This window comes from Nelusetta ayraudi, unplaced genomic scaffold (genome assembly GCF_046127955.1).
Source record: "Nelusetta ayraudi isolate G7.1 ecotype Tasmania unplaced genomic scaffold, CSIRO-AGI_Nayr_v1 ptg000042l, whole genome shotgun sequence".
NCBI lineage: Eukaryota > Metazoa > Chordata > Actinopteri > Tetraodontiformes > Monacanthidae > Nelusetta > Nelusetta ayraudi.
This window is the reverse complement of record NW_027466092.1, coordinates 1847301-1874435: the sequence shown is the minus strand read 5'-3', so window position 1 is coordinate 1874435 and position 27135 is coordinate 1847301. Positions and strand designations below refer to the sequence as shown.

At 47.7% G+C, this 27135-nt stretch overlaps 1 protein-coding gene and 1 long non-coding RNA gene across 2 annotated transcripts; one reads left to right on the top strand and one right to left on the bottom strand.

Moving 5' to 3' along the window:
* Positions 1-984: 984 nt before the first annotated feature.
* mrtfba (myocardin related transcription factor Ba) lies at positions 985-25987 on the top strand. Its single transcript, XM_076033622.1, has 18 exons — positions 985-1170; positions 7508-7593; positions 10009-10245; positions 13528-13593; positions 13727-13782; positions 13889-13964; positions 14165-14326; positions 14464-14639; positions 14723-14863; positions 15735-15985; positions 16509-16680; positions 17437-18426; positions 18554-18676; positions 20383-20532; positions 20691-20810; positions 20939-20999; positions 21454-23058; positions 23151-25987. Exons 3-17 carry the CDS (start codon positions 10092-10094, stop codon positions 21960-21962), a joined length of 3207 nt encoding a protein of 1068 aa, XP_075889737.1. The 5' UTR covers positions 985-1170; positions 7508-7593; positions 10009-10091; the 3' UTR covers positions 21963-23058; positions 23151-25987.
* LOC142893247 (uncharacterized) lies at positions 1012-1910 on the bottom strand. Its single transcript, XR_012927677.1, has 2 exons — positions 1443-1910; positions 1012-1310 (listed from the first exon to the last, which is right to left on the bottom strand). It is a non-coding gene; the product is annotated as an uncharacterized LOC142893247 (long non-coding RNA).
* Positions 25988-27135: the final 1148 nt, after the last annotated feature.

Genomic DNA, 27135 nt, shown 5'->3' with positions numbered 1-27135 from the left:
CGGCTGGTTAAGTCTTTGATCTATTTTAAAGTATGCCTTTGAAAGAGAGAAATTGAAATATCGTGTCATCAGTGATTTCAGTGCAACGCTTCTCAAAGCATTTAATCTTGTTACAATCTGGTTCAAGCTGAAGATATTTCAGTGAAAGAATGGTAAATGGACTAGTTTGTCTTTAGTAATAATAATAATTAAAAAAAAAAAAAAAAAAAAAAAAGCTAAATTAGTACAAGACTGTCATGGCAACAAAAAATATAATCTTGGTTAACCTGATGTTCACATTAGTATATAGGCACAGAAAATAAATTGTTTGGAATATCCACAAATGAAGCTATCTAACACACGTTCATCTTTAATTGCGTATGGTTTGACGTTGGAATTCTAAACCGTGTCTATATATTTGTTTTCTGACACCTGGGTTTATTTATCACAGAACTATTTCTGTTGTTACACGCAGACAGTTAAAACCGGGTGCCCCACATTTCCCCCGCCGCAGCACCTCATTGACATTTGGCCAACGCCTCATCTGTAAGTATGGCAGGTGACCCTTTGATAGTCTCAATTTGACAGCAAGATCAGTTAACTTGATGAGAACATTTTATGGTTCATTTAATGATCCCCGAAATCTAAATATAGGAATAAGTCACCAGTATTCTGCCCCGGTACATCTTGTACTGTATATGTTTACTGTATATGTTTACTGGGGTGAATCAGAGAAGCGCAACTCATTGTTAATGCCTGCTATCATGGAGTTACGCAACACACACCGTGTCGCTGTTATTGCTCTTATTTGACAGTATATGAGTCCGACGGGCTCTTTGCCTTCCTGAAAATTAGAAGAGATCAACTTGTATTTGGCAAAATTCACCCAGTGGTCTGACACGCTGCGGGTCATCGTGGCTGACCGACCGCTAAAGCGGACAGCTGGCTAAATAAAATCCCTGCGCCACTCCCCCAACTCATCCTGTCCGATAGCGTCATGACGTCACTATGCATCCGAACCAGTCGCAGCCATTTTACTCAGCGAAATAAACTTCAGTCCCCCTCGCCGGGGGAGGAAAATACAGAAACCGGAACACAGAAGGGATCCTGCCTACTCCGCTGACACTCATGGATACGGCGCCGTGAGACGGACCTCGGACACACCCGGCTTTCGAGCACCTTCGCAATTCGGTAGGAACACGGGCCGGGGCGGCGTTGTCTTGTTTTTAGCATGTTAGCTTGGGCTAACGAATGTTAGCGCAAACTGTGGAGGTTGTTGTTGAGGAGCCGTCATGGTACATCGGCAGACAGCCGAGGAGGGCTTGGCAGGGCTACAAAGCAAGCAGCACGGGATGGCGGTGACGATTTAGCTGCCGCTAAACGGGTGACAAAAACCGGGAATGGTACCTTGTGCGGCGCCGCATCTCCTCCATTGAATTGACACTACCTGCAAAGTCCCTCACCTGTCAGATTTGGACTGACTGGCTAACACCAGCTCATCCCACCGACTCGCCTCCGCCGCAGCCGTAACGTCAGACACAATTCTGCCAATTCATCCTTCTCAGTGTACCAGGACACTGGTACACAAAGCGAGCTTGTTTTTAAACGTAGCCCCTGTGTGAGTCGCTGCATTTCTGTACTCGTGTAAAAAAAAAAATATTTAAAAAAAATAAAATAAAAATTGGGTCTTTTTTTCTTTTCGCGCCTGGTTGTTGTGTGTTTATAGAGGTGAGGTCACGCCACAGTCGAAGTTTCATCACATTACCTTAGCTCCACGTGCACACGCCCGGTGACGTTATCTTATGGAAACGAGGCGGTGCCCCGCATCAGATCAGAGCAGGTGTGTGTGTGTGTGTGTGTGTGTGTGTGTGTGTGTGTGTGTGTGTGTGTGTGTGTGTGTGTGTGTGTGTGTGTGTGTGTGTGTGTGTGTGTCACAGGAAGAGACGGGCATGATGTGGCGCTGTTTGTCTACACAGCGGCTGCAACCCCTCACCCCCGCGGTCACTGTCTGCCTTCGGAACGTGTGAATTGTTAACGTTAACTTAAACATACGGTTCACTCAAGAGTGAGTGAGTGAGTGAGTCAGCCTCACATCCGTGTGTGTGTGTGTGTGTGTGTGTGTGTGTGTGTGTGTGTGTGTGTGTGTGTGTGTGTGTGTGTGTGTGTGTGTGTGTGTGTGTGTGTCTTCAGTCCCAGAGCGTAGCACTGGTTTTCAGTCTGCTGTCATTCCTGACTGATAACAAAGGCTGATTTTACTGCTCAGTTCTTGGTTATTGTCTGTGTGTGTTACAATAGAAAGAAACAACAACAACAACCCAGTAGACTGCTGATGTCTGGAGCTGAACACTCTCCATCAGACCAAGACCAGTGTTCCTCCTCTTTTCATGTCTTTGTCTGTGTGAGCTCTTAATGTGAAATACCATGATGTCAGACAGAAGTGGACTGTAGGGATGGGCTGATCATGTGCCGTCTGCATGAGAAGCAGTATAGATCAGCTGACCAGGCGATACTGATTGAGAAGGTTTATTGATGGAAGCTAATGATCGGTTTGCCGCATGTCTCGCTTTTGCACACTGACTTCAAGAGTCGCCTGTCTTTGTCTTTGCTTGTGTTATTTTGTTATTAGCGTCCAGCCTCTTTGGGATTTCTTAATCCAGCCTGGATGTACGTAAAAGCGGGAATCATAGCGAGCAGCGTGTAGAGTAACGCATTTCGATGTTTTAATAGCCAGTTTTAAAGCCTAGCGGTGCGATTGTTCACTGTGTGGATTCAGGCTCTCAGGGACACTTTAAAGACGCTGCGCACCGCTGATTACAGATTTACCACCCCTGCGCTCAAACTGGGCAGGAACAGGAACAGACTGTTCGGGGGTCATGTAAACATGTGTAAAACATTAGCGAACAACACACAGGGGCTAATGAGACGAAACCGGAGGTAGTTGTTCTTTTTAAACCTCACAGTTTCTGCCGATTCAGACTTCAGCACTGTTAAGTTTCAGAGCAAATCTGGGGCTGCAGCAAAAACGCAGCATTTCTCATTCAATAATTCCTCTTCAATAAGTACCCTGTGGTCACCTCAAGTTGCCCCTCCTCCCCTCGCCTCCACTCCCCGACAGACACACACACCGCACTTCTGCGCTACTTGTGTTGAGCCTGGCTCAGCGTTGCGGTTGCCACAGTCGGCATCATGCTGCGGTTGCCAAGCATGTGTTTTAGCAGCTCGACACCAGTGACCCACACGACTTGACGTCTCGCATCGGGTCCTGTCGTCTTAATTACATGGAAACCCTGTCGGCTTTTGTTGCCGCGTGCAGTTGTGTGAACAAATGCTAAAGTGATGACGTGAAACTGCCCCAACAGTACAGCAAGTTGCAAGTTGTTGTGTTCCAGAACGAGCATGCAGAGATCAGACAGAAGAAGAGAATGCTGAATGAATGAAACCCTCTCGCAATCTGCGGTGACCGCCGAGCCTGTAGATGGGAAATCGCTGACTTTTTTCTTCTTTTTTTTTTTTCCTTTTTTTTTTAAAGGAAACACTCGCCAAACTTTCTGATAAACACAGCTTTAAACCCGCCCTTCTACCCAGATGAGCCTCTACCTGCGGCTGTTTGTGTTTTGGACTTGTCCAATTCTTGTGTGCTTATCTCTTGTCTGAAATCCACCGAGGCAGCCAGGAAGGAAACGACAGGGAGCTTGCGCTCTGTGGGAACAGAGTTGAACAGTGTCTCCAGTGAACCGGGGGCCAGTGATGACATCATCTCTGCTTTTGCCCCGAGATAAAAGACAACATTTTTGTTGGACCGCGTGAGGTCTATTTCTGGATCAGAAAACTAAACTGCAGCCTCAAAGTGGAGTTTGGCACAGCGAGGCTCTCAAAGTGTGCTTGTCTTATTTTTCATTTTATATTTTTGTTTAATTCACATGGATTTTATAGGCTGAGCATCACTTTTGCAGTGGAGCTGTATGATGTCATGCGATTGTGATTGGACAGACAGTCCTTCACTCCTCCCCTCTGTCGTACCTTCAGGTGCTTCCGGTCCTGCCTGGTCTCCTTGTTCTCACTTCAGTTTCAATGATATTGTAAGATATGCTAATGGAGGCTGAACACCCTCCATGTGACTCCCACTGAACTCTGGGTAATTCTCTGCTTAGACAAACACTTCCAAATCCTACCAACACGTTACTGTTTAACACCACAGTCTGGATCTTTTTCACATGAAGTGGCCAAAACGACACGCATGTGTTTCCATAATAGTCTCTCTCCCTCTCTCTCACTTACGCACTAGTAGCTTCACTTATTAATTCTTGATGTCAGAATTTTATTTATTTTTCCTGGAATTCAGCTCATGTTCTCCACCACTGAGTGCCGGTGGTATGTTGAAGTCATTGAACAGTAACCAGACCTCCCTTGGACACAGGCTGCAGCTTTCAGTTATCTCATAATGTCATTAGTGTGTGTGTGTGTGTGTGTGTGTGGGTGTGGGCGGGGGGTGTGTGCGCCTGTGCTTTGGGGGCCAGGGGGGGATTTCATCACCTGAAGGCTTTGCTGCCAGGCCCACTTGTTGTAAACTTGGCCCTTGGCCTCTTTGTGTCAGTATGCAGAGAATGGGAAGCGTTGTGTCCACCATGCCAGTTGCTATTCTGGACACACAAGTCCCAGTGTGTGTTGTTGTCACGTCTTTTCCTTCAGATAGCAGAGAGAGGACAGTGGTTTTTGTTGTTGCTGAAGAACGTGATGATGGAGTACCTGCCGAACCTCCATAGTCCACAGGCTGGCTTTCCTGTGCTGAGAGTTTTGGAACTAATTTCATTTAATAAATGCGGTTTTCATTTGCACATAATAGGAGTTAATATAAGCTACCAGTAAATAGACACACCTTCTCATGCCATTTGTTTTTGTCTCAGATACTGAAGACAAATATATGAGCAAGATGTGATTATGCAGCAACAAAAAAGACATTGAGTAACTCTAAATATACTTTGTATGAAAGGTGGCTATTTTGAAGAATTTAAATATAAAATGTGTTTGTTGTTATTTGACACTTTCATTTTTTCATCCTTAATTCAATGTGTGTTCTCATGCGTAGTTTCGATGCCTACAGTGCGAAACTGCAATGTCAATAGTCATGAGAATGAAAGAAAAAGCAGTCAATTCGTAGGGTGAGTCCAAACTGTTGACGGGTAGTGTATACATCATGGATCTGCAGTAGTTGAGGACATGGACCAGCCCAAGGTTTCATGTTTCACGTTTCACCTCCACATCACAGCTGGTGTAGAGAAGACATGAGATCAGTTGAGACATCTTTAAAAAATTCTGGAGTAACATCAAATGTTGCTGTCAATTGTCTCTCTTCTAAACTTTCCAGACTGGACCTTTAAAAGCCGTGGTATGCAGTCAGTCTAATAAAACTCACCTTTCTGACGCAAGACATTCAACTTGTGCGAGAGAGAAAGTTCAGTCTTATCCGGCAGACACGCCTCGATACCACGTCTCACACATAGCGACGCAGTGTTGTTATGTCGTCTGGCCCTGTTATCACCGTTGATCAGCGTCACCTCGGAAGTTCTGAGGGAAGATGACTTTATCGCCGCTTGCTGCTGTGAGAGAGTATCTCCGAACATGATCTTGGCGGCGCGCCAAGCTCCGACCTCGCAGTCACCCTGTCAATCAGAAAAGGAGCTCGGCGGTGACAAGCAACGCAAGAGTGTTGGTGATTGACGGGACGCACACAGCAGTTTTAAAACGATAAATAATTTGCAAACACATCAAGTTAAAATAATCCAAGATGGCCTGAATAAAGAAGCATTGTTTTTGCAGGTCACATGATGAACTAGTTGACTCTCCGGGCTCTCAGTATTGAATATGATAATGATGGTCAATAGGGATGTTACCAATTAATCGATTATTGATTAATTGTCGATTAGGCGACCGCGGACTCCAGCGGTTTGCTTTCTTGTGTGGACAGTGTGGCTGCGGCCGACCCTTTGATCAAACACATGGTCCCTGTTGCTCCGTCACATTAAAAGAGCAACACACAACAACAACAACAACAACCTGCCATCTGGATCTGCTCTTTGATTGAGCCAAGCTTCCATGTTTACCCCACGATGCTTTGTCAGCCGTGCAGTCGCTCACTCCGTCTCCTTTCTTCACTCGCCTCCTCTCTCCGTTTCATCGTGCCCATCAGACCCAGACGCTCGCAACCTGTCCAGTCGTTACCATTGGAACCCTGCCGATACCTTTTTTTCTTTCTCATTTAACATTTTCTTTGTTTCTTCTTCTCTTCTTCTCTTTTTTTAATACCGGTGGTCAGAATGACGTGAACACCAACCCTAAAGTCAGAAACTGTGATGTTCTTTATAGATGCAGAAAGTAGTTCTGCTTCTCATTGGCTGGTGGTGGAAGCCTGTCCCACCCATTTTCACACCAGAGGCCTGCCGTGTGTTCCACTGTACTGTGCCAGTATTGTTCTGTATTTTTCTGCTAGCTAGACTATCTAATGAAGCTAAGCCAAAAACCTGCATTCTGTCATTTGACCAGCAGGGACCACCAAAAATGGTTGCAAAAAGACTAAAAACCACTGGCTGTCAATATGGAAAATAACCAAGTTTACATTTCCCAAATGGCTCAAATTTTTTGGGTTGGTCTAAATCTGTTAAAAAAAAAAAAATCCTTCTACAGGCCCTAATATCCATTTTGTCTGATTAGTCTAATTTCAGTCATTAAGTGGGTGTGTCTACAGTTTGATAGGCGAGAGTATTCGGCTGACCAGCGGGTGGGCGGGCGTTGGGTCACACGCTGCACTCTCGCTCCAATCATTGCCCGCCTCCAGTAACACCCACACATCAACTGGTTTCACAAACTGGAAACTGATGGTGAAACCAATCTTTAGGCTTGAAAACCACAAAGTTATTTTTTTGGTTGTTGTGGGTTGCGTGGCTGACGTCCTCTCATACACTTAGAAGTATTGCACCACTTATAAGAGAGTCCTGAGAGCCTCACGCATCACATTTTTCCATTAAAACACAGACATAAAGAAAGAAAAAATCTGACATCAGGTCCGGAGCACAGTGAAACTCTTTTTTTTTTTTTTCTGTTGTATTGATGTAGTCATAGCTTTGTTATGTAACATGTGCAGCGCAGACAGTATTCCACTGTTACGTCTCTGTATTTGCCTCTGATCAAGATTCTATACGTTCATTCTGTCCAAGTGTCTCGCCACCTGCTCGGTGTTGTCATATCGTACTTCATCAGCATTAAGCAACAACTTGTCATTACATGGATAATGAACCTTTATTGGCGATGTCAACCACAGCAGGATTTCCTAGCAACCGTAGACCTTCGCTGCAGAGACCTTCAAGCAGCCTCAGGCCTCATTCAAGCGTGTCTGAGTGGTGCTTCATTCTCTGGCACTCAAATTAACACAACAGCAGCGTCTGCTTTGGCTCTTTGCTTCTAATGGACGTTACATTCATTTTTTTAAATGCTTCAATGTCAATTTTAATTCCTGCCTTCTCTCTCTTTCCAGCTTTGACTCCATGGCTTAGTCTGGCTCTCAGCACTGACTAGAAGGGGTGTTTCTCATCCTTCCCTTGCTGTCCTCTGCTACTACAGGTATGGAACAATATATTTTTTTTCTCCAGTTACAGGACAGTTCAGCATTATTTTCTGAGCAGCAGGCCACACAGAGTTTTGACTTGATGGATGTACTTTATTTTCCTTCTCAGTTCTGCAGCTTTTTCACGTAACTGTATTGTCACTAACAACGTGTCTGGACCCTTTGTAACATCACAAAGGACACAATCTAGAAGAAGTTGTTTTCAGGCACCCTTTGAACGGTGGCGCAATCAGCAAATAAATAAAGGTGAAAGGTGAAATATTTCCGGCGAAGTCAGTTTCACACAAAAGGGTGAAAATGTTGTGCACCCCTCTGGCTCAGAGCCACAGGAAAATCTTCAACGCTTCACAGCAGAGTTGGCATGAGGGTCATTTCACTGCAGACGCCACATTCAACACACAACAAACCCCGCTGCTGGGAAAAAGTCTAATGATGTGCGACCAACTCCCTCGACTCTGATTGTTGGGACTCGCTCCCCGAAAAGTCACAGTTGGTAACAGCAAAGTGGCAGAATCAATGTATGAAATCCTCAACTCAGGCTGTGAAAACACTCCCAGTGTTTTGACTCATAACTTGAGGATTATTTTACTAAAAACCTGAGACACATTTTCATATTCTGCCTAAATCTGTTCCCGCGGCCTGCACTGGATGCTCATGTAGGCACAACTTGGAAGAAGTTTGGTTCCTTTTGCTGTTTTTAAAGTATATATGGTGGTTTGCATAGCGGAGGACATTTCTGTAGATGTCATTTGTGTGGTTTTGATGCTAAAGGTTCCTTTCACAACATTAGGCTTGGCTGAAACCCCACAGTCGGACTGTATTTACTCTGACACAGAGGTGTGCGACTGCTCTCCAAACTGAAATTCTCAAAGTCAGAAACACAGAGCACTGGGCGGAGAGGTTGGGTTTGACCAGGTTGGGTGTGAATGCAGCCTGAACAACAGAGACTGAAAAATAATAAGACTGGAGAAACTGACTTGACAAAGTGAATAATTCTCTCTTGTGGTGAGCACTGAAACTAGCAGTGATTTGGAAAAATCTGTCAACTATTGAAGCAATTAATGAATCAGATTGTGGATTAAGCAAATAACAGTGTCTCATATTAAACTATCAGTTTGAATTAGTTTGACGGTTGTTTTGGTATATACAAAAAATGGAAGGAAACGTGGAAATCAATATACTTCTGCTGCCGATCAGGTTTGTGTTGATAGCAGAGAGATTTTCCTCTGGTGGCTGTTTTGACTTCACACATTCGCGAGTCCATCATTAGAAACTAAAGGAAGCTAAACAGCAGGCTAACTCTCTCATTGAGGCAGTGGAGGGTGAAAATGTTCCCATACTTTGGACAATTCTCCCCAAACTCTGCTTCACTGTTACTCGAGTGTGACTCGGTCATCAGCACCAGATGTTTGGTTCGGCTTCTAAGACCAGCTAATAATCAGCGCTTCAATATGTTGCCAACTAGTTTTGCCGTAAAATTGTTATGACTGTTATGTAACATCGCACCGCTATTCATACTCGCAGCTTTCATAGGGATTTATATAAATAGAAACTCATAAAGGAAGAATTTTCTGTACAAGAAAAGAAAAAAAGTTGAGATCATAAATTTTCGGCAACTGTATTTAATCATGATGAGGTCTAGCACTGCGGAAAGCTACATGTATTTTTTTTTCTGAAGCGGAGCAGATGTCCATGAAATGCTGGTTTTGTTTCATTTGAAGCCATGACATCAGCTCTCAGCAGGATGGCCAGAATTCAATGTCGCCGTCTGACGCGTTTGGCCCAGAAACATAAACACCCATAAGAAGAAAGGCAGCGGTGCCGTGCCAGAGGCAACACGTGAGGCCCGGCTGCTGCTGCTGCTGCTGCTGCCGAACACACGCGGCCGCCGCTTCCAAAGACGCGACGGCGGCGCTCGTGCGAGGAGCGAGCAGCCTGTCGTCCCGCTGGTCAGGAGCCCGCCGGGAAGCCATGGAGACTCCAGTGTTTGTTTCGCTCCCAGAAATGTTTCCGTTCCCCCTGTGTTTCGAAAAACCGCGGCGGCGGCGACGTCACCCTGCCAGATGATGGAGTCTCGGCGAACAGAGCGAGCATTCATGCGCAAAAAACTGCGGCGCAGCGGTTTTGAGGCGATTACTCGGTATAACGGGCAGCCCGGCCCGCTCGCTCGCTGAGTAATTCCGGGTTGTTGTTTTCTTTTTGCGACTGAGCTCTTCCAGATGGACGAAATCAAATGACGCCTCCCTGGTGTCGCAACAGTTGGGCGAAGTCGTCATACCGACCGGGGCGATGAGTCCCACGGTGAAGCACCGATGGTCAGCGGAAGCCACAGAACCTCCCGCAGCCGTGCAACGCTTTTCTCTGCAACCCTTCATTTCCTCTTGTTTTTTTTTTTTTTCTTTTTAATGCAGGCGTCACAGTGACACGTCACCCGAGGGACCGTGACCCGTACCCCTCCGCCGCTCGGCCGGGACCGGCCTCTGGAGGCAGCAGGATGGAGTCGGAGGCCTCGCTGGGAGCAGAGGGGGATTGTGGGATGCTGAGTCTGCTGCTGCCGAGCCCTCAGAGCGAGGCGGTGACCCATGAGATGGAGGAGCTGTCGCTGCAGCCCACGCACAGTCTGCCACCGCTCAACGAGCGCAAAAATGGTGAGCAGCAGCAGCAGCAGCAGCAGCAGACCAGGCAAATCATAACATTTCAAGGCTGAGAAAGGCCTCCGTGCTGATAACACACTGGGGAAAGACACTAAACATCCAGGTTATTACCTCTGGCTTTGCAATAGAATAAAGTGAGAAGATGCTGCTTAGATTATGAACATAGCCGGACCCACTGTGTGGCATCGAGTTGTGTAATTTGCTGCGTTGGCACTGGTGGGGGTGATGGAACGATGTGGTTGGTTGCAGCTGCAGTGGAGATGGAAGTTATGCAGAGGGCAGCCGTGGCTTTGGAAGTTATTCTCTCTGTTAAAATACAGTGTGTTATACAGAAAAATCTAGATGTAGGTAGGTGTTTTTTTTTTTCATGAGTTCATATTGCATATTTTCACATCACTTGTCGCTTTATTGAAATGTCATGCAGGCCAGATAAAAAAAAAAAAAAGTGTGAAACAGCAAAATGCGAATGTCAAATTTTAGTTGTATCTTCAGAAATTATATAATAATTAACGTATCAACAGATCAGAGCATCGCTGCTTCTCAGCACATCGAGATGATGAGATCCTCTTATCTGCTGCTCTGCTGCTTGTGGGGCGGAATTATTCACTTTTGTTTAATGCCCCCTGACGGCTGTGAATATTTCAGCAGGAAACATCAGAAGCGTCATATTAACCGTATCAAGGAAATCTGGGGGTTTGCAGAATTCAGATGAATTGGACTATTTAGGTGCACCGCCGCATGATTAATGTGGGAATTAAAGAGCGATTAAAGACTCCACAGTCCCTCACTGCATATTGAATTAAACTGCAGTCACATAAATAACAGGCCATTCTGGTTGCAGCCTCCTCACAACAACATTTTCACACGCGTCAGTGCCGAACGTGGAAACCAGTTACACACGGTTATGTGCACATCGACTGGTGTGATTCAAACGTGTGCCAGAAGTGAGTCTGTCACCTTGAAAACATCCACACCAGTTATTATTCACGCACCTGCATCACGTTGTCCTCCCAGGAGCTTCCTTCTAGTCTGCGCCTTCCTTTGGACTCCGCGCAGGCCTGACAGACGCAGAGGGGCGGGACGGCGATTAAACAGGGTTTAGGACCAGGCCGGGATGGCCCACCGCCTTCGCCAGTCCTTAATCTCGGCTTAGACTTTGCTAGAAGATCAGTCCAGCGCCATCAGCCCAATATTGATCACCGGGCTTTGACAGATCTCCTCTGCCAGAGTCAGTCAACAAACACAGCATGTCGGGAAACGGCTCTTCCAGGCTGGATTACAGACATTTTTATGGGTTAAAAAAAGAAAAGTAGGTTAGACGTTTGTGGCGTCAGGAGGGGGCTCAGTGATATGGGGCAGCGGTGGAAAAATGTATGTGGAATGTCAATAATCATCTCCTCCACCCGTGAGCTGGGGCTTTTCCTCCCGGAGGAAAAACCTGCTCCTCTCCCACCGCCGCTCTGTAACACGCAGGTGTTAATCTGTCTGCCGTCGTGGCGACTCTGAAGGCCACTTTAACTGAGGCAGGAGCTCAGAGGGGCTCGCTGGAGGGACACTGCTGGGAGGGACTGCTGGGAGATGCAGCAAGAGAGCGGGACTGTAGAACACAACCTGCAGTGCACGGAAAATGTCGACACTTGTACGGAGGGATGTTTAACACCACACTTGTGTTCCTGTGGTGACTTTGACTTAGCTCAGCGTCAAGACAGGACGTGGAATAAAACAACACCTTAGAGAAGCTCCCAGTGCACATTTGAATGCAAGGAGTAAACACGGAGCCTTTATTTGCACTTTTTTTTTTAAACACACTGTTCTCATTCCGCAACATATTGTCGGCAGGCGTTCCAGTCTTTACATCTGGCTCCCAACCCAGATCATGTTTTCTAAATGTTTGAAGTCGCCGATCTTCACTGATCTGAAGAAAACACACACGCACAACCCTTTGTGAAGCAACACATTTTATTTCAGATCATCGCCAGTGATTTGTCTTCGCTCACTTCAGGGAAAAAGGAGAACCCCGTCTCCAACATTCTGATATGTTTGTGATAAGATTCATTCATTGCTGAGAGGTTTTATTGCTTCTCACCAATGAATGATTTATTGATGTACAAAGATTCCTGCCAAAAAAAAGTGCAATAGTCGATGATTCATGTGAGATTGGGAGTCGCTTTAGCAGCATTAAAGCAGAAGTTGGTTCTTCTTCGCAGATGATTTTATTGTTACAGTGAGAGATTATCGACACAAGGTGTTTAGTGTGTCGTCAGACCTTCTATCTGCCAACAGGAAAGCTTGTGTTCTACAGTTAGTTGCACTCCCCCCCCCCCCCCCCAGCCTCCATCTCAGTTCTTGGAGTCTCCACTTCCTCAGAAATACACCATGCTTGTTTCTCAGTGGCAGGCTTGTCTTTCCAGTGACGAGCCGTTGCATATGTCGTTACTTCGTCCCAAGCCGGCGCTGACTTTGCTGTTTTTACTGCTGTGATGATGGAAGCCATTTAGTAGTCATGGGGAAAAATTAAAAAATGGAGTCAGATAAATGAAACAGATCAAAATTCTGACGCATACAAACCCCATTTGAATGGTCTCACCTGGATCCCATTACTTCATATAAGACAAATATGTATTTAGTTGATTTTAACTTTACAACACATCAAGTGGGTTTTGTGTTTTTCTATTGTTTAATTATTTCCATAATCCAGTGTTCTAGTGTTCAGATGATTTCACATCTTGGATCATAAAGTGCTCCTCAGCAAAACGTTGCAAAGGTCAGTCAACAGATGAAGGAGGAAGGAAGGGGGTTTGTGGTTACCTCCTCAGACTGAGCTCATGATTAGATTTTATAGTTCCTTGTTGAAGCGCAGTTCCAGCTGAACTTCTATCAGAACTTGGCTTCAGACTTTTTATGTTCCAAACTGAACTGAGATCAAAGTTTAAAGCTGAAGCAGTTTTTGTTAGTTACAGCTCGTATAATGGTTTCAGTGCACCTGGTCAAAGTCACATTCTGTGTGCTTGATGTGTGTCCATTTGTTGTTGCCTTATTCTCAAAAACAAAGAACAGGAAGAGACCAAAGCACTTACATACATTTCTTACTTCTGCATCTACACTGAAATCCATCCGAATCCAATCGGAATTTTCAAAACATATCAGTTCAGAGCCAGTGCCTGGAGCAGCGGTCGCAGACTGGGTATCCCAGCGTCTGTAACACTGCAGCCAAGTCGCCTCGTACACTTTGAGCCCCCCCCGTGTTTGCTAACATTTTCCCACACGTTGTGTCAGTCCTGCAGTTGAGGCTTCAGCAGCGAAGGACTCGGGAGCAGCTGGTGGACCAGGGCATCATGCCACGTAAGCATCTCATCCATCACACTTTTGATTTGATGAAGGCAGCCACTTTAATAGCGTCTGATTGTAAGTGGCGTGATAAGAAACCAGTCTGATTGCCGAACGCATACAAATAGAAAAACATTTTGCGTCGCAGCTCTCAAGAGTCCGGCAGCTTTCCACGGCCAGATCCGCAGCTTGGAGAGAGCCAGGGTAAGAAATAAGAGAGATAACTCACTCATCAATCGACTGCTGTAAGATCAGGTTGTGAAAAACGAGTTGCTTTCTCGTGTCTCACTTTTTTGTTTCCCTTCTCTAGACGGAGAATTTCCTCAAACACAAGATCCGCAGTCGTCCAGAGAGAGCAGAGCTGGTCAGGATGCACATCCTGCAAGGTACCGGCCGTCCTCTGCCTGTCACTGCACACACCTTCACTGTTGTCTTACATGCGGGCCAGACAATAGGGAGCAGAGGAGGTCAAATGGCGTGTATTAATGACCCCCATTCCCATGAAAATACTGTGCAGAATGTGCAACAACACGCACGGTGCAGCGTTGTCAACAGTCACATCCAAACCGAGATGTTTCTCTTCCAGAGACGGGAGCGGAGCCGTCGCTGCAAGCCACCCAGATGAGGCTGAAACGGGCCCGACTGGCCGACAACCTCAACGAGAAGATCGCCCAGAGACCCGGTCCCATGGAGCTGGTGGAGAAAAACATCCTGCCGGTCGACTCCACTGTCAAACAGGCCATCATCGGTGAGATATCACACCACCCAACCCGGGCCTCCGCCCTGCTGGGGGCGCCGCGAGGAAGACGACGTTTGACGGAACCTGGCGACAATTTAAAAGAGAAGTCGTGGTGATATCTTGGCGTCGCTCTGCCTTCTTCTCAGTGGGCCAGGTGAACTACCCCAAGGTGTTGGATGAGGACAGCAGCGACGCCCTGTCCCCAGAGCAGCCGGCCAGCCAGGAGTCTCAAGCCTCTGTCCCGTCTCCACTAGAGGGCAGAGTCCCGGAGACGCCCTCGCCAGCCCCGGCTCCTCCGGCGCTGCCCAGCGCGGCGCTTCAGGTGGGTCAGACCACACTGACCAGCGGTTCTGACGGGAGACCTCGCAGACGTTGGTAACGATTCTGATTATTACCCCACATCAGGCCTTTCCAGCCGGCGTCGCCTCACAATCCACAGCAGACCTGGTGAAGGTCGTCCCCTTCACTGAGCTCACCAGCTGGCCAGCTGTCACACCGGCCGTCACCACAGCAGCTCCCTCCAAACCAGGACCAACGCTGGTCAAAGTAAGAGCGCCTTTTGTTCTCTGGCTGAGTCTGAGTTTCCTTCTCTGTGTTTGGAGCCTCGCACCAGAAATAGTCACTGAAATTCAACTGATTTCATTGTCCTCGCTTCCTCATTGTGTGTTGCTGCTGTGAATCCTTGATTGCAACGCGCTGAAAAGTTTTTACTGTCACTTGTGTGAAGATTGAAAGATGAGCACAAGTTGGGAAAGTCATGGCATTGTAAACACACCACTCACATGACAGTTATTTCCAGCAGTGATGGATCTATGTGAGCAAAGAAGAAGAAAATATTCTTCTGTATCAACTGTGTTGGCAACCTCCACTTCTGCATTTTATTCCTGAGATACTATGGTGCTTTGTTGACACAGTCATTTACCATTAAAACTGAACTTGTTCATCCATTTCCACCACTTAAAATAAACCAGAGTTCCCTCCGTCCATCATCCATCCATTCATCCATCATCCATCCATCCATCCATCCATCCATTTTCAATACCCGCTTCTTCCTGAACTCAGGGTCTCGGGTCTGTTTTAGTCTCTCCCGGCTGTCACAGGGTGAAGGCAGTGGACAAGTCGCCAGTTCATCCTAGGGCCACATAGAGACAAACAACCATTCACTCTCACATACACACCTACAGAAAATTAGAGTTCCCAGTTCGTGTTTTTGGACTGTGGGAGGAAGCCGGAGAACCCGGAGAGAATCCACACAGACACAGGGAGAACGTGCAACACGAACCACTGCACCACCGTGCCACCCCGTTACTTTAAATCTTCAAAATAAAATAAAATCCTAATGGCTAATGAGGACTCAGGTGAAAGTTCCCGTGCTAAGGCTTTTTTCTCACGTTCTCCTCCTCCTCCTCCTCCACAGCAAAGCCAGCAGAAGACGCCTGCGGAGAAGAGTCGCAGTAAAAAGGGCAAAGATGCCAAACCCAGGGTGAAGAAGCTCAAGTACCACCAGTACGTCCCGCCAGACCAGAAGCAGGAGGCCAGCGAGGAGCCCATGGACTCGTCCTATGCTCGCCTCCTGCAGCAGCAGCAGCTCTTCCTGCAGCTGCAGATCATCAGCCAGCAGCAGCAGCAGCACTACAACTACCAGACCATCCTGCCAGCGCCGCTCAAGTATGCATACGCAACCAGAATAGAACTGTTTGTTTTATCATTGCTGGGATTTCTTTTTTTCTCCTCCATGTGTGCTTTTATTTTTTTGCTTGACTTTTTTCCCCCCTTTAAACTACTTTGGCTCCCTTCCCTGTTTTTTTGTGTGCGACTGTTCCTAAATAAAGCGCTGCGTTGTTGTTTTCCCTGAGCCTCAGCTATGAGCCAGTCTCCAATAACAAGCCGGGGTCCAATCATATTTCCAACTCGCAGGATGTTGTTTGTACCAGCAGCTGTTTTCTCGAAGTCACCAGGCTCTCTTTGAACTGGCGCGCTGCCCTTTGCTTGTTAGCTGGCTCCAAGGTTCAGGACTGGGGATGGATGCCACCGCTTCATATTGAGAACAGATTTGCCGTTTCCTGTCTTTCTCTCTTCTCCCTTTCCTCTTTTCACTCTGTCTCTCATTATTGTGATGCTGAACAGATTGAAGTGGCTTCCTGGTCTTACGATGACTTCACCCCTTCCTGCCTCTTTATTCTCGCCGCAGGCCCGTGGCCGAGGGTCAGAGTGGCGGCGGCGGCAGCCTGCCCACCTCCATCATGGTGTCGCTGCCCACCGCGCCCCCTCCTCCCCCGGTGGCCGTGGCTCCGGCTCGGCCCATCGCCTCGCTTTCCAGCCGCAGGCCGGGAGTCCTGCCCGCCAACCTGGAGGAGATGAAGGTATGGAGGCGCCCGCTCGATAGCAGAGAGCTGAAGGAGACCTGACACTGATGAGGCATCAGGTCGCTGGATGTCAGTGTCCTCAGCACCGCAGCCTTCATGTTCAGACTCAGAAACCATAACAATGCAAAAAAAATAAAATAAAATAAAATAAATAATTAATTAATAAATAATATAAAAAAAAATCAATACAAAAGGTTTACAAGGTTTTAGGATTTTTCTTAAATGCTGCTATGAAGATGTGGTCAGAGTTTCAATTACAGCCATCATAGAAATTGTAATTGAAGTAAGGATGATTTATTTATACTCATAATGAAACACTGGATGTATGTGTGCACAAACTGACAACCAGTTCAAATCAACAGCCTTATAGTGTTTTAAAATAACAGCTTTCAAGGTTACGCAAGATGGAGGAAGAACTTAAAAAGAAAGAAAACAAACGGCTCACTAGCCCACAAGTTGCAGTTTGTACACTAAAGCAATCATTTGTATTTAGGTAGAATTAACACAACTTTGTGGCATAAAGTAATGAATGAAGAGTGTAACCTTGAACTAATGTTGATGCACTGAGCAGCCATATTGGATCAAGAGCTCACAGTCGCTGCTGTTTATCTGAATCATTGAATCACCGTCTCTGAAGATGAACTGAGTGATTTGTATCAACTTACTTAGAAGTGTGTGTGTGTGTGTGTGTGTGTGTGTGTGTGTGTGTGTGTGTGTGTGTGTGTGTGTGTGTGTGTGTGTGTGTGTGTGCAGGTGGCTGAACTCAAGCAGGAGCTGAAGCTTCGAGGCCTCCCAGTGTCCGGAACCAAAACCGACCTGATCGAGAGGCTGAAGCCTTTCCAGGACAGCAGCGCCGCCGCCCCGCCTCCACCCGCAGCCCCTCCCCCGAGCTCCTCCTCCATCACCTCCGTCCCCATGGAGATCTCCAGCACGCTGGCCGCTCCGACCATCGTCCTCCCCGTGCAGCAGGTGGTGCAGGACCCCACCGTGATGACTTCTTGCACACCCCCGGTCTCCCCGGTCCCCGCCGACCCCTCTGGCGTCAAGCAGGACCCCAGCGTGTTGGAGGCTCTGGCTGAGGGGATGCTGCAGGCGGCGGTGGGCGTCCCGGAGGAGAAGGACCGCCGGCTCCACGAGAAGGAGCGTCAGATCGAGGAGCTGATGAGGAAGCTGGAGCAGGAGCAGAAGCTGGTGGAGGCGCTGAAGATGCAGCTGGAGTTGGAGAAGCGGGCCGGCACCGCCGACTCGGCGGCGTCAGCGGTGGCCAACCTGAGCGCCATAGCGGCGGCCCTGAGCTCGGCCGGCGTCAAGTCGGAGGCGGCGGCGTTGGCCAACTGTCCCGCCACCGCCGCCGCCATCCTGGGCTCGCCGGCGCTCTCGTCCCTGCCCACCATGGTCAAGCTGGAGGACGTCACCGTCTCCCCTGGCCCGCCGCTCAAGCTGCAGACCCAGGCCCAGCTCCTCGCCCAGATCCAGCCGGCCCAGTTGTCCACCAGCCAGCAGCTCCTCTCGCAGCCGCAGAGGAGTCCCAAGATGGAGACGCAGTCGAGCACCGCCGCCCCCAGCGCTGCCGCCACCACGGGTCTGCAGCAATTCTTCATCAGCCACCCGGGCGCCGTGCTGAGTCAGCCTCAGACCCTGCTGACCGCCAAAGGTCAAGCCAGAGCACAGATCCTCCTCCCTGTCTCGCTGCCCAGCAACGCCGCCGCCATCCAGCTGCCGAGCACCACGGTCAGCCTGCAGGTGAGGCGGTGGTCAGAGTTCTAGCGGAGAACCCCGTCCGTCTGTCCGTCTGTCCGTCTGTCCGTCTGTCTGTGTGCGTTGATCTGGCCGAACAAGGTTTTGATCCCAGTTTTTCCCTCGACGGCAGCCCGTCCTCCAGGCCAGCGTGTCGAGCCCAGGCCTGGTCCAGACCTCAGTCCCTCAGTTGCAACCCATCAAGATGGAGACGGCCTCTAACCAGCAGCTGGCCAACCACAACCAACTGCTGCAGGTCAGTCATAACACTCGACTAGCTGTTTGTGTCAAAAGTTTGCTTCTGTCTGTTGGTTGCGCTTTGACTTGTTTAAAAGGATGTTTACCTGTTCACATGTGCCAGTTCCATATGCACTCGGCCAACTAATACTGCTGTGAAGGCCGTCGCATGTATGCAGCAGATCAGCCTCGAGTATTTGCAACGACGATATTAAAAATGCCAACGGTGTAGATATTCCCAGTGGCTTTCAGTCGAGCACACTGCAGCCTTTGGCTCTGGCAGTCATTGTTATTTTGCTCATCCTGCAGAGCAGTGCTGCACAGTTTGGAAAAAGTTTGCGGCCGTCTTAATCCCCATGGCGATGTAAATGTGAACACAGCTTGATGGCAGCGTGACGAGCCGCTTGACCTCATTGTTAATGAAATGAACTCGTTTGTCTAAATGAGTCATGGAATGAATTAAGCTTGGCAAAAAGAATCTTGAAAATAAATATCTCAGCTTACTTGAGGTTCAAATGGAAATAGGAAGGAAGAGGGAAGTTTTTAATTTAATTACTCCATCTTTTGTGCTCTTTGGAAAGAATGCCTACGTTTAGACTTCCAATGTTTCCTTTTTGTGCTTCACAGAAATCCAAATATATTCTTCGTGCACAAAGCTAATTTTTCCAATTGTTTTTCTCCTGTTTCTTTTTTTTAAAGTAGATTTTGATTTCATTTTTGCCAATCTTTGTTTGGTATGTGCATTACTACTTAATAACTAAATATATTGTTTAATTATTATTTGTTACTGATTTAAATTGTTGAATTACTGCGATTCCAAAAACAAAGCCCTCTCTTAATACCTGTTGTTTATTTCCAGTGTTGTCCAGTGTAATCGCTGCTACACATTGTGGCTAAATCATGCGTCTCTATGTCTGCCTACTGCAGTATATTTTCCTGTCATAGTGCTAAACCACATCACCTCCACTGGACGTATAATGAGCTGCGGGAAAGTTACGCAGAATCAGATTTCTGTTGTACTTTTGGTAAAAGCAATGCAAAAGTAGCGAAACAAATACAATTCAGACTCAGTGTAACATTGTAATTGTTGCCACTGAGTCCTGTGCTGAAGCCACTGCTGGATGCTGATACCCAATCTTCATCCACACTTCATCATTCTGTCATTTGTTCGCAACTTCATCTATGAATTGAACTCAAAGTAAAATTTAAACATAACAAAGTTTCCGGATCAAGCAAAGTCAAAAACTCTTTGCTGGTCCCCAACCAGCAACACGTGTGATGGGCCAACCCATACGCCACCTGGTGGCATAAACAGAGCTCTGTTGAAATCATGGCTGTATCATAAGAACTGGACTGGCAATATGGCAGCGTGCCGATTTTTCCCCAGTGGCCACTCGAGGTACTGCAGGAAAAAAGCTCCATGGGCCCCAAAAGCATTTTTCCCATAGACTGCAATACAAAAATAAACGCCTTGAAAACGGCTGACAGGACGACTGGGACCTGAAACGTGATTCATAGCAAATATTTATATTGTAAAATTTTCACTTGTGGTGTTTTAGTCAGTAAAAAAAAATGTTAACGGCCAGAAAGTTTTTGGGCGTAGGCGCTGGGTGAGCATCTCCATTCAAATGAATGTGCCACCATCTTGGACTCTTGGGGCTTGGTTCAAATGTGGCTCTGCCAGTCGTGGACTGATGTGAGACCCCCCCCCCTGTGTTCTGACAGACCCTGGCTGTGTGCAACAACACCACTGGCCTGGAGAACCACACTGGACCCGAGATGAATTCTCAATGTTTCCTGAGGACGTCCCCAGACAACAGAGTGTCTCCGCGGGCGTCACCCAACCACCACATCACTAACGGGCCCTTCAACAAGGTGTGTGTGTGTGTGTGTGTGTGTGTGTGTGTGTGTGTGTGTGTGTGTGTGTGTGTGTGTGTGTGTGTGTGTGTGTGTGTGTGTGTGTGTGTGTGTGGCACCAGTGTTGCTGATTCCACGTGTTTTTAATGTTGCTCTCCCTCCTCTCCGCCCCCCAGCCTGCCTTCATCCTGCAGCCCACCTCACTCGTCTCTCAGCCTCCCAAGACCAAAGAGCCTCCCCGCTACGAGGACGCTGTCAAACAGACCCGCAACATGCACATCAACAACATTACACAGGTCAGACTCCAGAATACGTTTCAGTCCGACAAGTCTGCGAATCTCTCCGTCGGTTACTCAGCCTCTTGTTTTTTACGCTACTGGCAACGCAAGCTGGAGTGACTTGACCTTGTTGGCTGTCTCTTCAGGTTCCCACGGCAACCAGCCAGCAGATGGACGACTTGTTCGACATTCTCATAGAGAGTGGGGGTAAGAAACGACAGAGAGAACAAAATATTGTCTTTACTGAGAATGTTCTAGTTGAACACATTCTACTGTATTATTCATGCTGTTCTAGTGTGTGTTTATTATGGAAGCGCATTACTGCGTAGCTCAGTATCACATTATAACGTGAAACTATCCCATTTGTACGTGATAATTATCATGTTATTTTGTGAAACTTCTTACTTGTAGTCAATTATAGAAATTATTGAATTGTGTGTCCTGCAAAATAAATAAACAACATTTCCTCTATGAATATATACTTTATAGAAATTCCTTTTTAAAAAGAAAAGAAAAGAAAGAAAAGGGAACCTGCCCTGCAAGCAGCGACCCAGTGAAAGCAGCTGTGCGAGCCACGAGTTGAGAAACGCTGGTGTCGAGGGGTTCAGGAGCAGCTGGTGCTGAAACGCTCCGTCACAGTGATTGTTTCCCCCTTTTCCAGAAATGACGCCCTTCATCCAGCAGGACTCGCCCGTCTCCTTCAACAAGAGCCTCCCCGTCACCGCCAGCATCACCACTCTGCCGGTCAACACGGCCCTCTCCAGGCCGCCGCCCCACATCCAGCTGGCCCTGCCCCCTGCCCTCAGCCCGGCGGCAGACCCCGGCGTGGCCGGCCTCTCCTCGCTGGCCACCGACAACCAGCTGGAGGCCTTCCTGGAGCGCACGCTGGCCGGCGCCGCCTCCGAGTCGGACCCGCGCACGCGGGGCCTGATGGACGAGCTGCAGGCGCAGCTGATGGAGCAGCAGCCGTACTCGCCCATGGACACGTCGGAGCTGTCGCTCTGCGACTCCTCCTCGCCCCCCTCCTCCCTCCACATTGGCCTGTCGGACGCCGGCCTGGACAACATGGAGTGGCTGGACCTCACCATGCCGCCCGGCCCGGCCGGCGCTCTCACGCCGCTGGGGATCCCCACCGACTTCCTGGACTCCTGCGACCTGCAGTGGGACTGACGTAAGGGAGACGGGACGCTGGGCGAGTGGACGAGCGGCGGCTGAGCCAGAAAACAAAAGGTGGAGGATGAGAAGGAAGGAAGGAGGGAAGGAAGCGAGAGAAGGAAGCGAGAGAAGGAGAAGCTGACATATCTGTGCCATATCTCACCACTAACACACAACATTTGTAAAGTTCCCATGACGACAGCGTTGCAGGATGCTGCACACTCAGTTTGCACAATGTTGAGGAAAAGACTCCGTGACGTCATCACCTGATCCTGGTCCTGGTCCTGATCCTGGTTCTGGTCCAGGTCCTGGTCCAGGTCTTGGTCATGTTGGTCCGAAGGTTGAAGGGATTTCATTGGCGAGGAACAGACGGAGCCGAGCGAACAGACTGCTCTGTAAATACTCTGCGTTCATGTGGACAGAGACGCTCAGCTGGAGACGGCGGCCGACCTGAGGAGGCGGCTCGGACTCGGCGGTTCTGCTGTTCTACTTGTACTGACTGCAGCCGGTGGTCAGGCAGGCAGGCAGGCAGGAGGAGTCTGCATCCGGCTGAGCTGCGGCTGATCACTCTGAACACTCTTGTCTGATTCAGACACATCACACCAACCTGTGACCTAAAACTCCATTCAAACGTCACTGAGTGGATTCCACGCGCCGCCTGCAGAACGTCTCACACACCGAGCTCGGTGTCGGAGGGAGGGGGGGCAGGGGACTCACACTGGTCCAGGTCTGGCCCGCCACCAGGTGACGGGCCGACCCCACCCCACCCCATCACCACCACCACCACCACCACCCCGGCTCCTCCCACCCTCGTCAGATCTATGCACTAAAGAGGCGGCGCTCGGAGCGAGGAAGTGTGAGCAACGCATATCCAAGGTGACCAGCGGCTCCAGTCGGCCCGCAAGGCCGCACAGGTTGTCGCGGTTGCGGTCCAAGAATTTTACTTTGAATGTAACTTTTTTCAGAACAACAAAGGTGGGGCTCGGAAAAGTCGGCAGCTGTTTTTATTTCCTCCTGATGGTGAACTGACACAAATCAGCAGAAAAGGGAACAAATATCAGTCTATGACACATAGAAGATGCACACTCTGTGTGTGTGTGTGTGTGTGTGTGTGTGTGTGTGTGTGTGTGTGTGTGTGTGTGTGTGTGTGTGTGTGTGTGTGTGTGTGTGTGTGTGTGTGTGTGTGTGTGCACGTGTTGCAAGTAATATCAAGGATTAAAGATGTCTTTGAAGCTTCATATCTAGCTGTTAAGCTGTGTGTGTGTGTGTGTGTGTGTGTGTGTGTGTGTGTGTGTGTGTGTGTGCGTGACAGATTAGTTGCCACTCTTTCAGCAGCAAATGCTTGGAGGGAATTGGAAGGAGTGTGTGACTGGTGAAACAGGGTTCATGTAAAATTTGTCACTTCAATTTTCTGTGGCGAGAATGAAAATTCAAAGAAATTGTGAATTGGAATTTTCTATAACTGTGCTTTTCCGCTGGTGGGATCAACTCTGGGGAGGGGTGGGGGGGTCACACATCATAACAGTGAAGGCGGCAGAGCGATGCAGAAAATGCGCAGATTTATATTGGCCACTGGCCAATGAGGTGCCAGTTGAGGCCGCTGACCCCGCCTCCCTCTGATATGTCTACTAGATCGTGCAGATTTTCACACTGTTTCGTCTCACCTGCAGAAAAATGCAGCTTTAGAGAATGCGATTTTCCTTCTCTCGGTGTGCCAGAGTGAACTTGGCCAGAGTGAACTTGGCCAGAGTGAACCTGGGCAGAGTGAACCTGGCCAGAGTGAACCTGGGCAGAGTGCTGTGGCCTGGACAGTCTTTGCTGCAGAGATTCCTGACTGGAAGCATGATGAGTGTGTGTCTGTGACCTCGTCTCCTCGTCTTCTTGCATGTCCCGCCTCGTGTCTCTGTGCGCATGTCTGTGTTCATCTTGAATGTCGGAGGCTGCTCTCGGCTCGTGGCTGCCAATTGAAAAAAAAAAAAAAAAAAGATCAATATCTATTAAGAAAAAGAACAAAAAAACTTTTTTTGAACATATTTTAATGGCTTCAAGAGGCTTCTGATGACTGTTTACTGTTTTTAAGTGTGTTGTCCTGCAGTCAAAAATGCAAAACGCCTACTGTAGTGTAAACACAGTGGAGAGGGGGGGGGCGGTTTTGGGGGGGTGGGGGGGTGGTAGGATTAGTTAAAAAAAAAAAAAAAAAAAAAAATCCTGTCACATTCCACGGCCCGTGTTTTCTTACTGATTCAATACTTCAGTGTTCTTGGGGTTTGCTGCAGACTTGCATGGCACTTTCAATCAGCTCTGAACATACTTTAACCACTTTAGCCACCAGAGGGCACTGTGGCTCATTGAGATCTCCATTTCAGTGGCATCTGTCCCCAGCTTAGAATAATTTTTCCAAGGGTAGAAGAAAAGAAAAAATGCTTCGCTCGGGAAAGTTTTTGTGCATCCATGACGACTTTTCTTCACTTCACGTCCTGATTTGCTGCCGACGTCAGCAATAAGGCCGAGCCCGAAGGAAAGTGCTTGCGGTTCCCTTTTATGTCGGCACCGTCTTGCACAAGACAGGGCGAAGCTCCTCCTGCTGCACTTTTCACGTTTGTCACTGATCAGGCCCAGACACATCAATGTGCCCAAACCTAGAAGAAAAAAAAAAAGACCTGATCAGCTGAAAGAGTCGCGCCAAATCCTGTACAGCCCTGCTTCGTCCTTTCTGTTTCTATCATTGAAACAGCTGTCGGCTTCCATCGTGGTGCTCCTCACTTTACTGCCTGCATCGATCATGTCTTTTGTTTTGTTTGTTTTTTTTTTGTTTTGTTTTTTCAATCCTCTTGGCTGTAAAGGCGTACGAAAGAGATGAGTAGTCACTTGGTGTTGCACATTGCAGAAGACAATGTTGAGTTCTTGGTGCCACTCTATACCTGTTTCATCAGGAACTCCAGTGAAGCACTTCAAAATTCCAGTAGATGTCCAAAAAATGTGGGTTGTGACCAACCTGCTGACCTGGTCTTTGTGACATCACAAAGGGCTGATTTTCAGGACTGATTGTTACAAACCTTCTGAAAAGTGGTCAGCAGAGTAAGTAAATGAAAAGTAAGTCAAGGCTGAACTTCTAGGGAGTTCCCCGACAGGCTAAAAGTGAATTTTGCGTAACATTTTGCATAATATGGGACTTTTAATGATGAACTGTTTCCTTCATCGTGTTGGCTTTAAGGCTCTTCTGTTTTTGTTGTTGTTGTTTATTTGTTTTAGTTTTTTTGCCCCAGTGGCCGTGGAACATATTGTCATCACTTTTTTTGTTATTTTTTTGTCACTTTCTTTGTATTGATCCTGTTTTTTAAGGTGTGAGACTTAGGAAGAAATAACAGTTATGCTCACTTTTAAGGTTCTGTGAAAAGAAAAATGTGTAACAGAAGTGTCCTGTGTGTATATTTTGGTTTTTGGCAGAGTCGTTTTTATTTTTCCATATCAGATGTACCACCGAACCTTCTCGGCTTCGTGCGGCAGCGATGTCATGCCGGACCGGACCGGGGCAGCTGCCGGCAGTGACAGCTGCTCTCGCTCCATCTACTGTACTCTACTGTGTCCGATCCTGCCTTCTTGTTGTTTTTGTTTAGTTCTTTCACCATTGACTTTTACTACAGAGTGACACAGCTGTTCAAAAGCACTTCTATCCAGGTGGCTGAGTGCAGGGAGGAGGGGCGGAGCCTTGCTGATTGACAGGGGGAGCGTCATGAGTCTCGTTTGCGGTGTTGGAGTGAACAACTTCTGACATACAGAACCAGCAGGGCGGAGCCTGGCGGGTGGGCGTGTCCCCGCCACCCGTCATGGCCACTCCTCCTTCCAACACTCATGCCGCGTCTCTCGTCGTTTGTATGCCATATGTTTTGCACATTGTGTACATATTTATATAGATGTAAGGCATATTTTTTTATACACGTGTACCACGGATGGGATCTCTATTTTGTAAATACTCCAAAAGATGTATATAAGTACTGTATGCTTTTACGTGTCCATAATAAATCTTGGTGTAACGTGAACGGCCTGGCGTCGGTTCATTCGGGGCACTGCCAGCAGGGGGTGCCTCTGCTCAGGAACAGCTGAGATGGACAGTGCAGTGGGGCTCTGCGCTAGACAGTAGTGGCTTCCCGCCTCTGCATGTTCTCCCAGCACGTTTCCAGTCTATTTCCTTTCTGTTCACCAACCACTTCTTTGCAGCTCTGCTGTGAATATACTGTTGTTCCCTGCCCTGGTTCCCTTCTGATTCGCTTTCCTCTAAAAAGCCCCCCCCCCCCCCCCACCATCATTCTCCAAACTAATTCTTGAAAAACAAGTTTAGTCATAATTATAGTATAACTTTTTTGTATGTACATATGCACATACAGTACATATCATTACATATATATGGACTGTATACAGTGTATACTGTACACACATATATGTACATACTGTATACTTATGCCGCTCTATCTACATGTATTTATTTATGTACATATTCATATCTATATGAGAGCTTTGTAAGTATTTGATATACTGACGAACCCCACCAATTGAGAAACATTGTCTTACGCTACAGGTCCCTAATTTGGACCGTACCCTTATTACGCCACTAGATGGAATCCTTGAGCTGCTGGGCACACAGAGGGGGCGCTGCAGGACGCAATCTCGCCAGCACAGCCCGCAGAACTCTACTTCAGCGTTTACATCTTTTTTTTTTCTTCTTTTTTTTTTATCTTTTGCTGTACCCATTTTATTCTTATCCTGTACTCTTCAATCCATTCTGCCCAACTGAGAACAATTATTTTTGTATTTTTGACTAGAAGAGGAACCAACTTCCTTCATTCACATCCCCGACAACCCCGACGCCACCAAGACCAGCAACAACAATGATGCCGTTCACCAGACCACTGCCAGATTTGGAGCCTGGGGCCGCGACCCGAGGATGGCTCACGAGTATCCACGGGTCACCTATCATCTCAAAAGGCATCTGTAAAAAAGGTACATATCAAATCCAAAAGGCCTGAAACATTCTCCCAAACACTTTCTGGGAGAAACCTTTTCTCTAACATACAAATGTGAATAACTACTTAATGAAACATAATGCTGACTTGGCAACCTGGTCCGTCTGATATAATTAGACCCTTCTGAACAGCCCTAACCCTAACCCTAATGCAACATGAACCCCAGG

What these genes read in the sequence shown, in the direction of transcription:
- mrtfba (XM_076033622.1), top strand. Translation starts at nt 10,092, where the DNA reads ATGGAGTCGGAGGCCTCGCTGGGAGCAGAGGGGGATTGTGGGATGCTG. An exon ending in CAGGACCAACGCTGGTCAAA is followed by an intron (nt 14,864 to 15,734) that starts GTAAGAGCGCCT and finishes CCTCCTCCACAG; the next exon opens with CAAAGCCAGCAGAAGACGCC. An exon ending in CTAACGGGCCCTTCAACAAG is followed by an intron (nt 20,533 to 20,690) that starts GTGTGTGTGTGT and finishes TCCGCCCCCCAG; the next exon opens with CCTGCCTTCATCCTGCAGCC.